General features: G+C 35.3%; 1 protein-coding gene across 7 annotated transcripts in view; it reads right to left on the minus strand.

Moving 5' to 3' along the window:
* LOC148674558 (serine/threonine-protein kinase MRCK alpha-like) overlaps positions 1 to 16,796 on the minus strand; it is a 199,312-nt gene that overhangs the window by 125,038 nt on the left and 57,478 nt on the right. For all 7 annotated transcript variants that reach the window (XR_015935340.1, XM_088624780.1, XM_088624779.1 and 4 more), the window contains exon 2: positions 15,370 to 15,461. Coding sequence is in view for 6 of the 7 variants with exons in the window: in XM_088624780.1 (XP_088480906.1) it covers positions 15,370 to 15,461 (92 nt within the window). In the remaining variant the exon portion in view is untranslated. The remainder of the gene's footprint in view (positions 1 to 15,369; positions 15,462 to 16,796) is intronic.

Here is a 16,796-nt window from a genome sequence, read left to right on the forward strand (position 1 = left end):
GTTTGGTAGCAGATAGCAAATTGATCCAAGGATCTCATCCAGACATTGCCTGAAAGAATGCAGGGTATAATTTTCAACAAAATGGTTGCGTAGCTGGTTTCAGACATCCACAACTTCATGTATGGAAAATTGCAGCCTGTTCTCAGTTTTGAATGTACTTCCTCATAATTTCTACATGTGTCCTCTTGTTTGTGTTTCACTGTGTATTCTGAAAACTCTGCCAATGCCTTTGTATATCTAAATAAATCAGTTCCCCTCTTAATCTGCTTTTTGGGCTCAAAAACCTTTGTAATACAATCAAGATTTTTCATTGAGATTGCAATTCACTACCAATAATGAAAACATAATGTATCAATATTGTACAAGCATACACAATACTAAGAACACAAAATGTGTAGGCTTCAATATGAAAACTGTGGTTTACTGAACTGATTCTGAAGAAGGCAGAATATGTTTATACAGTATATACTGTAAATGCAATTTCATGTGTGCATTAAAGTATTCTATATGAACCATAAAACTGTTTGAAAAACAAGGAAAAAATAACTCCTCTTACTGTGATTATAACCCTCTCAAAGCATAGTGCTTGTTTGGTAGAGATGTATTGCATAATGATAAATACTTTAAATCCCTGAAGGTGATGGGGGTAAAAAAATGGAAACTGACCTTGTGCAAGTATTTACTTGGAGTTTGGAGTTTTTAAAAAATAAGAGAATTATTGAAATTATATAAATATACCGATAATATATCATCAATAATTAAAATACTTATAACCCCCCCCGCCATTGGAAAGATTATGCCAACAATATACCCAAGTACTTAGTTTAATCAGAGGCACTTGCAATCTTTGTTCTCTGGCACAGATTTGGTGAAGGAGCAATAAATTAGAGGCAAACTGGTTTGAATAATTATTTTATTAATAAATATTCAACATACAACATGAAAAACCCAGACTGCTACCAAGTATTCAAGCCCTATATACAGTTACACCTAACAGGTCAAAAAGAGAATAGACAAACATGCTTTTTAAACCAAACAGAATGTGACCTAGAGTTAAATCTCTATAAATCTGGAAGCTGCACTGTAAACAGGAACCATGAATTTCCCAACTCTAAAAAAAAGTATTCACTGAACAGGGTAGACTGTTTTTAACCTATGGTATATTTATAAAGAAAATCTGACTTCCTAAAATATCAAAATGGCAAGCTCTCTTAACAGAGTTCAAATACTTAACTTGAATCTGGTCTTAAAGGCTGATCAGATCAAGGACCTCCTGACTGGCACTGTCTCTCTTCTCTCTTTGGGACTTCCTCTCCTTCTCTGCCACCTTCTCTACCTGTCTTTTTATCCTGTTTTCCTGGTCTATTGGATTTTTAATGATTTACCAAGAACTTAATTAACCAGCTAAACCAGATGATTTCTTTGACCAATGTGTCTCAGACCACTTACATCTCAGCAAACTCCTCAGATCCTTTCTTACTTTAAAGTTCCCAAGAACTGCAAAAATTGGTACTAGTTAGATGTTGACCATTGTCTGTACATTCTTAGAAACTGTAACTCAATAGCTCCTTCCAATAGCTGTAACAATATTTGTTGTTTTTTTTCACTAGGTGGATAACTAATAAATATCAACATCAACTGAGCATAAATTGGAGGGGAAGCCTTCCCACGGTATTGGTAATGGATCACACTTTTAAGGCCTGTTAATGAAAGACACTAAATTGGTCAAAGTAATCTTATGTAGGATTAAATATAGCCGATGCTCTGTGAATCCTTAACACCAATGCATAAGTAGATGAGATCCTCCATCTAGTCTGGGCTTCTCCAGAATGTTCTTCCATGCAGTCATCAAATGGCTGCACAATACTTGGACCTTTGTGACAGAGACTGTTTACAATTGTTTCCAACATTAATAAATAGACTAAGCACTTTTTCATTTTTTTTTCCAGCTGGTTATACTGCATCAATGCAAAGGCCTAAAATACACATCTGACTGGTTCCGAGTTTGTTCATAGTTCGACCAGTGGGAAATAATCTTAGGAGTTTTTCTCTAACTCCTGAGCTATAAATTATGCCCACGTTTAGTATAGTTGTCATGTATGTCAATGTAGTTCCCAAAATGTTAACTTTTCTTACATTTTCTTTTAAGGTGGAAAGCTGACAGTTAATTCTTGTCTGGCTTTCTCTTCAGCTCCATTTCTTCTTTACTTCAGTTAACCTTATTTTAATGCAAAATCCAATTTTTTAAAAACAAAATTAATTCCAAAGATTATTAGCTACATACTGTATGGAAGGAACTCGAGAAACAAACCATGGGGGAAGAATTACAAGGATTTATTCCACTGCCCATGTATACCAACAGTGTTTGGGGCACTTCAAAGGGTAACAAAAGCCAAACAAAACTGCACACAAAGATGTAAAGACACAAAAACATGAAAAGGAGAAAAAAGTCAAAACACTAATTAAAAGCCCTTTTAAATCTCTAAAATACATTTTATTTCTCAAATTGTCAGGGGGTGAGGTGTAGCTGGTAAACGTTTGAACTGAATGCGCTAGGTAACGGGATGTGTCAGAATTGTGGTGATGTGGTCACGGAGTTATGAAGACGTTAGAAGTTGAGCAGCTGTCTTTTGGACAACTTGAAGTTTGTTTCAAAAACAGGTAGGGAGACCACTCTAAAGGCTATTAACGTAATCCATCTTAGATATGATTAAGTTAATAAACTTCTCCAGCTGTATAATCAAGAAAAGGCTGCCTGAGTGCGGTCTTGGCATGGCATTAGCACTGCATTTATTGCCTTAAATATCCAAATTGTAAATGTATGGTTCTGACCTCCATGAGAAACTTTGTAATTTTGCCTTTGTAAACTATGAAATGCTGTTCAAAACAGTCAAAATATGATTTCCTTTTGTTTATATATTTGTTTTTTTTTATTTGATACCTTTAAAACTACAGTACAAGAAGTAAATGGAACATTTTACTGTGCATATTCAGCAAGAAATGCCAATTTTAGGAATTTAAGATGGCCCACATGCAAGGCAAAAGCTTTATAAACACTCAGACTCCTGTCCCTTTCAATTATCAAGTGACCAGGCATGCAGTTTACAGCAGGAATCAGATGTTAAGACAAAATGAAATAACTTATTTACAGATGGTGGAATTTTAAATTTAAAAAAATAAAAACCACCTGTACAGAAAAAAGCATATAATGCCCTTGGAACTTCTGTGAAACTGCTATAGGTCTGAATGCTAGCAAAAGCAAAGAACAATCTCTCGGTTGTTCTGTTAAATTCTAGCTCTTGAATGCTACACTTGAAATCCAGTTAAAACAACAGGATCAGTGGCTATGACCCATGTCCTACCAATCTCTCTTCCCTGACAGACTTTCCAGGGCAAGCAAGGTAAGACCTGAGCTCTCAAATTTCCTTGGAAGTACAAAAATGAGTTCGGATAGCTTTTAAACAAAATGTTATGGACCAATATGTATATTTAGCAAAGTGTTGGAAAAATTGAACTGTGAAGAAAAAAAAGGGATGATGCTTCAAAGAACACTATGTCATTTACAAGGCATAGCCTGTACAGGGTAGTCTTGGTCGCCTCTGGAGCTGGCTCATACTGTATGTCTTTATAGATGACTTCATTGATTACTTCAAATGTGATGACTTTATTTCCTGTCTTCACTGCAGTTTTCTGTTTTAAACCCATGGATTTATCACCAGGTTAATATTGGTGTGATGATGATATAATAAAGCAGATTACAGCTGAAGTCAATTTACAGTCTGTATACTTCAATCTAAATTGAAAATGCTATACATGCAACTAGAAAGAGTCATGCTATTTTTCAGGCTTGATTATTGAAATGTAGCGCTCGTGTCTATAACAAGTGTGACCAACCTGTGCTAAGTGTATAAAGATTTTAAAGGTCTATTTAAAACACTAACACCTAAAGATTTGGGAGAAGTTTTTTACTTAATCCAGTTAAGCCATTAAGTACATAATTTATCTTATCAGACTGGACATCCACAGCCCTGGTAGCCTTTTCAGCCTTTGCCATTTAATGATCATGCTTCATGTTCATATTAAAACTCTGCACCTTTCTATAACATTGTAGTTTTTACCTTATTGGCAAATTTGTTAGACTTCACTACTTATCATAGTATATAACGCCTTTACGCAAAATTGACAATGGTACATGTAATATTACATAGAATGCAAATATATTTCTAGCATGTAATCCAAAACAGATATTAATTTTTTTTACAAATATGCTTTAGATCATTTAGAGCTTTGGAGTGGGTCTAGTCCTGGATTGGTAAATCAAAACTAAAAATTTGATTTCAGACAAATCCCACAATTGTAGGTTTAATAATTCTGATTTATGAGCAATGTTTGGAAGGTTATTTTAACATAACCTTGTTATAAAATCCTGATTACTTGATTTTTGTAAATCTGTAATATAATCCTATATCCCTTTATACAAATAAGATTACTTTTAAAAGTGTTGTCTTTTATTAAATACAAAAGTAAAGTAATTAAAGAAGTCAAATAAAAAATATGTTCTGCATTTTATGTACCACAAATTCTAATATGGAATAAAATTGTGGCTGATCTTTATAAAGTAGGAATTGTGCTTAATAAGATGCATCAATTTTATCTGAAGTTTTATTTTATATTGCAATTAAAACACAAATTTTAATTTTCTAAAATTTGTACTGCAGTTAAACTGGATAAAATGTTTAGATATCTGTGCTTGGTACAGCGGTCTTTATTATATGCTTTGAATCTGCTGTTCCGGTTGGTTACATGTTACTTGAAGACCCAAGTTGCAGATTAACAGCATGTACTGTACAGTGCCAAGAAACTCCCAATATAATTACTGTAAATACAATTTTTTTTACCACAATACCTTTAACTGAAATAAATGTCTCATAGGTTTATATTTACCAATTCAATATTTTTTAAATGCAATGATGTATGAAGCAGAAAAAATAAGACAATAATTAAAATGCATGTGAAATAATAAGAAAACACTAGACACTTATAATACTTTTGTTACCATGTCCCAAATCTACAGAACACCGTCCTGAAAGAAATAAGAAACTGAACCACATGAGATGTTGTTTGAGCCTACACTAAAATGCAATATTAATAAAGTGCAATATTAACACAGGACTGAATAGTGACAACAGAAAAATACATACAGTATTATCTAAGATGTATTATCTACAAAATGATACTCCAAGATTAAATTAGTCAAAAGCATAAATCACAAATCAGTCACAAATCTGCAGTCATGTAAATAACAGGAACTCAGTTTCCATATGCTCCCCTGTATGATGAATATTGTTAAATTATTAAATTGCAACAAGGAATAAAAACTGAGTTCACATAAGTATAGCACAAGTAATTTTCACTCCAAGACAGAGAATAAAACTCAGTTTAAATACCTAACTTCCTCTTATCACATCAAATGATATCTGTATTACAACTTCATGTATAATAAGAGAACATTGTCTCATGTTTTTATCATACATTAGAACATCATGAATTTTGGTTGAAAGTACAGTTATTTTTACAAAACTAAAACATCACTGCAAAGATTTATCAATGCATTTGTGGAACAAAAATGTACTTTCATTTTCACATAAGTTTGTTTCTCACACACATGAGAGAAACTGAGATTCACTGTTACATCAAACATACCACTCTCTCTGATGGATGCCGCAGCACTGAAAGTAGGTAAGAAAAGGGGGAAATGTCTAAATTTCCAGCTAATGACTGTGTTTGGTCTAAAAAGATGGTACAGTAATTGAAAGGTTAATTTTAACCTGAAAACCTCAGTTTATCATCAGTAACTTAGTTCCCAGAAATGGAACGTAGTCATTACCTCATAAGGAAGTGCCACATCACTTATCTCCCTGCTGAGTACATCTACCAAATCGAGTCCGACCCTGTCACATCGCATGGCACTGAACTCCTTTTCCTACAAAGCTGTGGAGACGTAGCAGCTGATTACTATCTTTTGACAAACAGCGCCCTTGCGAGGCCAAGTGTTGAGAAGCATGGGACGGTATCAATTGAATTCCTTTCAGGAAACCAGTGTTAAGATAATAACCCAAGTTCCCCTTTCAGAATAAAGTCTTTCACTGCATGGACAACAGCAGTGCCGGAGCTGTCAAGAACAGGAGGGCAAGAGGCCTCAGTAATGAAGGGTCCCAAAGGGATTTACAGGCAGCATGCAAGACCTCCAAACCAATGGAGGGATGCCCTATGTCCATCACGTTCAGCCTGCGCAACTAAACAAATGTGGAAGGAGAAGACCTTGACACTGCCAGGCAGAGAGTGGCAAGTAAAGCGGTTTCAAAGAGTGCCCTGGGAGCCAACAAGAAAGGCAAAGATGTTGCCGATAAGCTTCGACTATCCACCTAGCCAGCTTGTGCTTGGAAAGTCCAACGCTGAACATTTGAATCCCAAAGGACACCAAAAGCTGATAAGATATCCTGAAGGTTCTAGTTAGATGCACATATACATCCAATATTTCATTGTCACAGACTGATTAACATGGAAGGCTCAGAGCACAAAAGATAGTTGTCTGCAGCTACATTGCAAAGTGATCAGAAGCCACAAAGACCAAGGAAGTACTGTCAGCTCCCAGAGCTTTCTAATGTGACAGGCTTATGCTAAGGGCCAAGGGAAAAGCTTGAAGGGCTAGGGTGTCCCATGGTGGTATTATCATCTTTGCATGGCAGGTGGAGCCTTGGTATTCTGCACAGAAACATTGTTTTACACTACCTATTCATTTTTGGTATCCTCATCCACTTTGTAATGAAACTTGTATTCCTCAAAGAGATCAAGAGTGGCTTTGCATCCATTTAACAGCTTGGGGGGGAGGGTGTTAAAAGGGTAAGTGTGTAAAACCCCACCCCACTGCCGTGTTGTTTATCCTGATCTGGACATGGTTCAGCACAGGAAGGGAGTGCTGGAAGACCAGAAAACCCAGCGTTACGGAATATTGATGTGAACTAAGGTTTAGGTTAATGGTAATGAAGTTGGATCTTATAGCTTCAGTTCATTTCAAAAGCTATATAAGGAATATCAATACTGTAGCACTGCCAAGATAAAAAAAATTAGGTTAAAATACAGCATTCCCCAGCCAGCATTTTATAATTGGCTTCATTCCTGATTCAAAATTATTTTATGTGAATATTGCAGAATCAGGCAAATTAATGTCAGCTTAGATTTTAATATTTTGCTATTGTACTATTCTCTTTAGATAAAGTCTAAGAAACACTTGTACAATTATTATCATTGATTTCTAAATTATCCTCTGATTCACTTGTTTTTTTTCCCTATCTTTGGATTAAGAACTGCTCACCCAAATCAAGTAATATACTGATAAAGACAGCAGGAAAACAGATCCTCAAGCCTTAAAGCAGTGTCAGTCAGGAGGGAAAAACATTGAATTGTTAAACTGCTAACAAGATTTATACCTTTCTATTGACTGAGAAGCCATTTTACACTTTTCTTCACAATATAAGAAGTAGTAAAATTCTAATAAGGAAGTCCGAATACTCTGTGGGGCAATGTTTGACCTGATCCTCAGGACACTGCTCAGAGCAAAACTGCATTTACAGCTGTTTAGGCCTAGAGCTTCTGTAAACAGTTAAAATGCAATTAAGTTGCTTTCTGTTCCCTACACACTGGTAGTCTATGACTCATTGCAGATAGATTATTGATAGAATATTAACACTATCCACTGTAAGTGCTTTAAGATCCAAGATCTTAGGAAAATCTATAAACAAACATATATTCATATATATTTTTTAAATAAGTGTCTGATAGAGAATAGACACATCCTATGTTCAGCAAGAAACAGGATGGTTTCATGTTGGCTACAATGCAGTGCTAGCATCCAGATAGTGTTACTCCACATGATCGCAGAGTTTGCCATGATCCAGATGATCTCTCTTATATTTAGGGCACTCTTATATTCCATTAAAAACTGATTGCCAGAACACAAAAAAAAAAACACAAAAAGGAAATCAGACATCTCAGGATTTTCATGCTAATAAAAAAAGGGGGTGGCTGGTTAAATCAGAATTTGCCATTTTGCAAATTCTAAACTACACTGACAGATGACAAAAAAACAATTCATATTAGAACTCAATAATAAAAAACAGGCTTCCACGAGCTTCTCCAATAAACTGACTATCTTTCCCACTTCTGTAAATCAGTGTACAGGGTAAATTACTGGTTGACTTCTTGCCAATGAATGGCTGAACTAAATAAATGAATTGAACCCTACAGTACTGAGGAAGTTCTGCATCTGCAGGAAAGCCGATAAGATTCCCAATGCATGGCGGTTTGATTCTTTTCAGGTCTGTTGACTTATATTAGTAAACATCAACAGAGGCAAATTTGATTTCCTGATCTTGTTTTTAGTAAATCTGTATATACAAATACATGTTCAAATGAGTTCAAATGATTGAAATATGCAGACTTTCTATTTCATTATCATTCATACTAGAACCCACAGGCCTTCATGACTTACACAGAGCTAACTGCTGTAAAATTAAAATATCTTATTTTGTTGCAAGACTTTCAGAATTCCAAGATGGCTGCAGGATTCTAAATTAGTCATCTGCTGTTTGACCGCTGTCAAATTTGGCAAAGATTTCAAACTTCAAAGGCTCAAAGTACTTCAAAGGGTAATCAGGCTAAAACTCTTTCACTCTCTGCTTTTTTGCCTCATTTTTCATCTGGCTTGTGAATTTATATAACAGGATATTTTTTCTTTCTTTTAGGACAGATTTACCAATAAACTAGATGAATATACAGTGTATGCAACAAAGAGCTCTGAATCCTTCACCTTGCCTTGCATAAAGGAAACTGAATCCAACATTTTCTATAGTTCAAGCCATGCATCTGTCTTTTGCTATCTACCTTTTAATTCTTCATCTTGTTAAAATACTGTATAGCTAAAAGGACTTGTTTGTGCTGTTTAGAGGGGAATGATAATCACAAAATTCACTTAAAATACACTACAAAGCTTTATTTTAATTAGATTAGATTCACACATGGAAATCATGGAATCAAATTCTGATCAAATAAGTCATGTATAAACAACACAAAGGAAATTCATGCAAATAAAAAATGGATAGGCTTTGAACATTACTTCTCATCCAGTTAAAAATTCCACACTAAATCATTCAAGATCAAACTAAAAAACTTTAAGCATGGAGCATCTCACTTTCCTTTGCACTAGGCAAAAACAACAGCCCTGACACACGTAACGTAATGTTCTACGTAGCCGAGTCCCTGGGTACAACAGAAACAATCTAGTTTAAATTTTGCTTTTCAGAATTTGGATAAGAATGCAAAGTGGAATTAAATGATGCTTACATTGCTGGCTTGGGTGACAATTTTTTAAAATAATGTGTACTTGATAGGCATATCTATACAGATATTTGAGTTTTAAAAGCTTGATTATCTGGAGGAGCTCCTGTGAGATTTGTGATGTCCTAAAAATCTGCAACAGTCAACGGAACAAACTACTGGGGAAAAAATGGGACAAGTAACTTAATAGTTATAATAGCTAGTGTGAGTGCAGCGCTTAAGAGAAAGATACACCAACCACTGTATAATGACTGTTAAGTTACATGGTAAAAGCATGTACTGAAGAAATGTTTTCTAATGGCAATAGAGCCCAGTTAGCGAAGGTTCAACGCTAACTTGTTTGCAATTTAGCCTTTGGATCTGGATCAATACCTCCAGTTGTGGTTGTGGTTAACAACCTCAAGATAAAACAATCATAAATGGTGTATATTATTTAATTATAAAGTGTATACTTTATAATAAACAAGTGACGGCTTCAACTATATTCAACTCTATTCTGTATTCTATTTTGAAAATGCTAGCAATCTGGCATCTGTGCCCAATCTATTTGATATTGTTTGCAAATGGTACACTTAGCCTCCTTCGGGAGGATTTATGCAAATCAGTAGGCTCCTAGAAGTTCTGAAATGCCAGGGCTCTCTGGATACAGGCTTGACTGGGTGGTAGACAAAATGTACGTTTGGATTCTATATGTTGGTTCAAATCCGGGTTAAAGTCATTTGACGAGTGTACCTGACATTCCCCATGAGGCAACAAGTAATAAGTCCACCGTGAATGGAGGTACAAAGGATCAAAGTCGACTAGATTTCACTGTGCTACACCAAACCTGTGGCTTACAGTGCAATCTTCATCTTCTGCCCTTAGCGCTGCAGTTGGAGATACAGCGTGAACCTGCATTTTTATTATTTGGTATGAGGATTTTAGTGATAAACCAATGTGTTTAATAATGGTCAATTCCAATTGAAGTTTGAAAGAATAAATGAAAACTATTTTAAAAATTTCCAAAACGACCTCTCTCTCCATAGCTGACATTCTGTTTGACATCCCAGACCCCTCTATTAATCCAAACCTGGAACACCTCCCATCTGCTACATCCCAGCACTAAATTAACCTTGAACCCAATTGACTTTGTGTTGTCCCTTTCAAAAGCCTTGATGTCTATGCACACAATAACATCATCATGTCTATATTCTCTGCTTTCATTACACTTGATTGCACTTGCAGTTTACTTCTTAATTCTTCAGAAAACAGAAGACAAGAACAATAAATCTCTTGAAGGAACAAATCTGCAGAAATCAGCATCATGCCTGTTTAAACAATGTCAGAAAGCACAAACACATGCTCATTTATCAATTCAATACAATGCAGTGTTTCCTCTTCAAATTCTAGGAATGGAAATACATTTTCAATGCTTTGGTTTACATAAAATTCAAATATTGGGTAGTACTTCTTTATTAATGATAACATCAGTTTATTGTTATCCATTTTACCCAACCTAATATTTGTCTCAATTTAAATTATTTGTTTCAGTCCACTATCCTCTTTTCCCTATAAGCCTTTTTGGGGGGAACAGGATCCTGTTTGAAAATCATTCCTTGGATTTTGTCATAAACTGGTAACACTTCATCATTTCAAATTTAAAAAACCCAAACAGTAGTAGATTCTCCTTTTACCATGTAATATCCTTCCTTAATAGTTCCAAAACTACCTCCCTAAAACCTACAGCACTGCACCAAACAAAGCCAAAACCAGAGATCGTAATACAAAATTTGTGGAAAATATTTTTACACTAAAAAATACTTTAAATATTTTGTGATAAAACATATAATTCTTACTACCAGGACAAACCTCTTATTATAAAGAGTTATAATTTGCAAATTATAATCGTTGGCCATTAACCATCATATTAGTCACAGTCAAATAAAAAAAACATTACCATTCACATTAAGCTAGCCTTACAAGTGTGGCAGTGCCTTTTATGGTGTCCACCAATGCAAAGACAATATAAAATTGTAATATCTGACTCACACCACAGAAAATAACAGAATTAGCTAAAATAAACATTCTAAACAAGACAGATGACTGCTTTACTACATTAGTATAAGAGATGTTTCATACTGAATTATTTGAAAACACTCAATGCACTCATCAAAAATATCACATCCTAAACAAATTAATTAAAAGATGCTGTTTAAAACATTGTCTCACCAGTTTTCTGATTTCCTGTTAAACTGATAAAGCTGACACGATCTTTCAAGTCACTGAATGAAAGCAACTGAAATTGTTCTGCCATTCATGGTTTTGTCTTGGGATTAAACAACAGATTTTGCACAATGAATAAAGTCTCTTTTTAATTTAGCATTATTATAAATGTCTCCAAAATGTAACTGAAAGTCAAAACAATTCCTCACTTAAAATGCTCCACTTCAATACTGTGTGAGTGAGGTGAGTTTTCATACTATGGTAACAGCAAGTAAAATATTTCAAATACCAACAGCACATACTGTATGTAAATATGAAATAGTGTGCTTAAGTGAAGGGAAATGTAAGCATGGCTTTGTAAAGAATAGGAAACAGGAGAAAGCGCCCCAGACAAAGGAAGGAAGACTAACCAAAGGAGAGTTGCTCAGACTAAGAAACAGCTGCCAAGTTAGCAAAAGCCCTGGAATGTGGTTTATTATGGCAATCCCGTCAGGCTCTCTCCTCTCCAGCACACTCCGCTAGGTGCATCTGAGGATTCCACGGCACGTGATGGAAATGTTATAAATGTACCGCGCATCAAGAAAACAATGACTGTCGAACAGCAATTTCATCAATATGGGGTTCTGTACAATTGCAGGCTGTGGTACAAACTGCACATCATGCAATGCACTTCAAGACAAGCTTGATATTACATTCTTCTTGCTAAAAGAAACAACTTTATTACTTTTATACCTCCAAAAACCTTCATCAAATCTCCTCTCAGATGCCATTTATAGAGAGCTGAAGAGTGCATTAATATGCCTGAGTCATAAATTATACTTAATCCCTGGAATCTTTCTAGTTGCTCTCTCTCTAAGTCAGCTCTTTTAATGTCTTTTTCGCAATGTGGAGATTAGACTCGTAAGCAGTATTTCACATGTGGTCAAATAAGGGTACTGTACAGTTTCAATATAGAGTAACCCCTACATGACTTCTCTATTTTACAGTCTTAACTATGTGTGTAAGCAAAGCATTTTATCTCCTTCCTGTATTCCCTAGAAGCTTAGAGTGCAGAGTCTTAAAATGCATAAGTCTTTATCATTACCACATATCCAACTTCTTCAGCTAACGTAAATGTCTTGCACTTTCTCTTTAATTACTTTCGTTGTTTGAACACCAGAAAAGGCTGCAGTTTTTTTCCCAGCAAAATGTGATCAAACCAAACTCCAATTTCTACAAAGTAATAAAGCAAAGTACAGTTTTAGGGTACGTATCTCAGTCTCCATCCAACATCAAAGAGAATTTGGTTCTTCAGCTAGAAAGAGTGGCTAGGGTTAATTTAAATCAGCAACTGGGTGAGAGGATGAACGGGTGTACTATGGCACTAAGCTTAAAAGGCATAGCATGAGCTAAGTCTGGGAGACATACAGTTGCAAGAAAAAGATTGTAAACCCTTTGGAATTACCTGGAGTTCTGCATTAATTACTCATAAAAATGTGGTCTGATCTTCAACTAAGTCACAATAATAGACCAACAAAATCTTCTTAAACTAATAACATACAAACAATTGTAGTTCTTATTGTCAGTACTGAACACAATGCTTAAACATTCACAGTCTAGGTTAATATGGCCAGCAGCCATATCACCCTGCAACTCACAACTGGCAACCCACTGAAGCTAAGCAGGTGTGAGCCTGGTCAGTACCTGGATGGGAGACCTCCTTGGAAAAACTAAGGTTGCTGCTGGAAGAGGTGTTAGTGGGGCCAGCAGGGGTCCATGTGGGTCCTAATGCCACAGTATAGTGACGGGGACACTATACTGTTAACAGGTGCTGTCCTTCAGATGAGACGTAAAACCGAGGTCCTGACTCAATGTGGTCATTAAAAATCCCAGGGCGCTTCTCGAAAAGAGTAGGGGTGTAACCCCAGTGTCCTGGCCAAATTTCCAATTGGCCCTTACCAATCATGGCCTCCTAATACGTGGCCTCCTGCTCTCCTCCCCACTGATAGCTGATGTGTGGTGAGCGTTCTGGCGCACTATGGCTGCCGTCGCATCATCCAGGTGGATGCTGCACATTGGTGGTGGTGGAGGGGAGTCCCCATTACCTGTAAAGCGCTTTGAGTGGAGTGTCCAGAAAAGCGCGATATAAGTGTAAGCAATTATTATTATTAATAAAGCTGAATGCTGAAATCCAGGTAATTCCAAAGGTTTCACAAATATTTTCTTGCAACTGTAAACTAGAAGCAAGAAGGGTTCCTTCTAAACCTGAAAAGTACACAGATGCATCTTAAAGTGACATAAAATGTAATTCGAACAGTTCCCATAAAATAAGGTGTGAAAATAAAGGATTTAAAAAAATCTAAATAGCTGAAAGTTTCTAAAAGATTTAGAGGGCTCCCAAAGATGTGATTGACTTTCCTCCCATTTTCTACTGTGTTTGCAATCATTGGGCCCATTCAAAGGAAGAAACCCCTGAAAAAATATGTTGTTGTTTAATTGTAGGATTTAAGAATGAGCAAGCAGATGCTGTTGGATGGAAGAAGCTTATGTGATGTGCAAAAAAAAAAAACTCTATAGTAGATAACACAGATGCTCAGATTATTGTAAGAGCTTCTCTTTCTTTAGCTCTTACCTCTGCAGAAGCCAGTTTTAAATTCATCTACAAAGAAAACCATTAATTTTTACAATATAAGCTTACAGAAATGGCTAGTAATGCATGAGATCCTGTACCCTGTTAAAGGCTTTCTGAAAATCAAGATATACATTTTGTAACGCATCCTGCATCTGAGTATTTTGCATTTTCTTTCAAAAAGGTTAAGGATTTGTAATCAATTTCAGCCTTCTGCAGAATTTGTGCTCTGGGAATCATTAGTTTTCCAAGCACATATGGGTGACCTCCAAAAATAATTGGACAACAAAATCAAAACTTATTGCTATGTTATTTTTGCTTTACAGTTTAGCAATTTGTATTTGTGATCATGAAGAATAATATGAAGAATAAGTACAATATAAGACATTTTATTTCTAGAAAGTTCTATACCTTTGTTCACATTTAAACAAAAACATACTCAACAAAATATTTAGTTGCATATCTTTGAAAATCTAACTACACAGAGTTTCCAACCCACTGAGCTCATAAATCTGTGAAATAATTTGACATGCTTTGAAATTTATCATGTTGAATGTGAACAATTGCTTTTTGAGCATTCTTTCTCACAAAAATGGTTGTAATCACACATCTTTTTTATTGGTGTCCTTTGTTGGCAGTAAACACAATATAAATGTGCATCTTATACCACAAAGTCAAACAGAAATAATTTAACTGCTTACTGATATTGAGCTGTCACCTCTTATACAACAGTCAAAGAAAAACAACCGTGGCTTCTTCTATGGAAAATGATGTGCTTCGCCCGGGGCTTTTTTGGACGTTCTGTCATGCTACCAGATTTTTAAATGACTGCAAAAACACTCACAACTTGAAGATTTTACTACACAGCAGACAGATCCAACTGCATATATTACATGCTGATGGTTCCAATGTAAAGTTGACATCAAAATCTAGATTTCATCTTGCTACCTTATGTGCAATTAATTTGCCTAAACAAATGAGAAAATAGGGTAATGCTGAATATATTACTTTTCTACCTAGTCAGCAACATTTGTAACAGAGAGCAGCTCACATCTTAAATAGATTAAACTGTGATACAGTCTTAGTTGTTTCCATGGCACCACATGAATATAATATTTTTTCAAGGATAAACTGGAAATTTTAAAACCAGGACAGATGCTTACCTCACCAAAGGCTCCCCGACCAATCACTTTCAGAATCTCAAAGTCCTCTTTGTGCAGACGCATCTGCTTCACTTTAGAAGTGAAAGGCTTAGCTAAAAGAAAAAAAGATATATATTCCTTAAGCAAGAGTACACACCTTGAACAAATAAAGAACATCAAAACTTACATCACTGTGTTTAGGAGCGATGTTCTTACAATTGCAAAACAAATACAGGATCAATCAGAGAACATGGCTTACAACCATAACAAAAAATGAAAAACTGAAGTTGGTAGCTTCATATAAGAATTGTAACGGGCACACAACATTTACATTTTGTTGTTTTATTAAGAGGGCTGTGAGGAATAAAAGCTTTGGATGTTTTATTTCTGGGGTCAAAGTGAAGATAACCCACCATGTAGAACAAACACACTACACGATCAGTTTCTCTCTTAAGTGAATTTTCCAGGCAACATGCATCTCATGGACTTATACTTTAGTATAACTGAAGCAAAAGTTAAAGTTTATCTTCCACTCTTTACCAAAATTGGATCCTGCGCATCCTGCACATGAATTTGTACATAGGCTACCGTCTTAGAATCATAACCTAAGTAAATCTGATAAAGTAATGAAGGAGCCTCCTACATTAAATAACAAATATATGTAGCCTAGATTATTTATGCAAACATTTAAATGTATTGAAAATTTATTTTTTTACAAAACTAAACCATCCTTGCAATTAATTCCCATTTCTCTGCTAAAAGAAACTGAACTGAAAATGCTGTGAGTTTGTCAAATGACTAAACAATTCATCCAAATGGTTCCCTTACATAAAAATGTAAAGGCAACTTTAAATGTAAATGCTTTTCAGACTCAACAGATGTGTATGTTTATCTGATTTTCATTTAGTTTGTTTTCTTTTGCAAGGATTTTAAGGACGTGCACCATCGTTTATTTGTTGGATGAGACAAGGGTCACATATTAGTAAAGGCATATTGTAATCTTCCCTGCCAAAAAAACTCAGAAAAGAATGACAGACAAAAGCAAAACAATCTTGGGACAGACTTGAAACTTTTGTCACAGACAAACGGCAGATTCAAGAAGTGTGAATCAGAGCTTCTGCGAATCAGTCCTGTTTCACACTGCCATCATCACACACTGAGAAAATTCTATACACATTGTAAGTGTCTGAAGAGGTGCAAACATTTGTTATTTTTAGGATTTTTATGTTCATTCTATGGATATTTTGCCCAAAGACATGTTTGACAGTAAAAAGTTATAAATGTGCTTTAATTTGCATGTATCGTTATTTAATCCATCATTATTCTTTCTATTGGTGTTGATCTACTTAACCAGCATTTTCAAAAGTTAAGAATTATGTTTCTTAAGACAATTATTCTTAGTCTAACTTAATGAATCTGTGATCAAGGGTATCAAACCCCACTGCTGT

The sequence above is a fragment of the Lepisosteus platostomus genome, chromosome 3 (assembly GCF_059453375.1).
Source record: "Lepisosteus platostomus isolate fLepPlt1 chromosome 3, fLepPlt1.hap1, whole genome shotgun sequence".
In the NCBI taxonomy this organism is placed as follows: domain Eukaryota; kingdom Metazoa; phylum Chordata; class Actinopteri; order Semionotiformes; family Lepisosteidae; genus Lepisosteus; species Lepisosteus platostomus.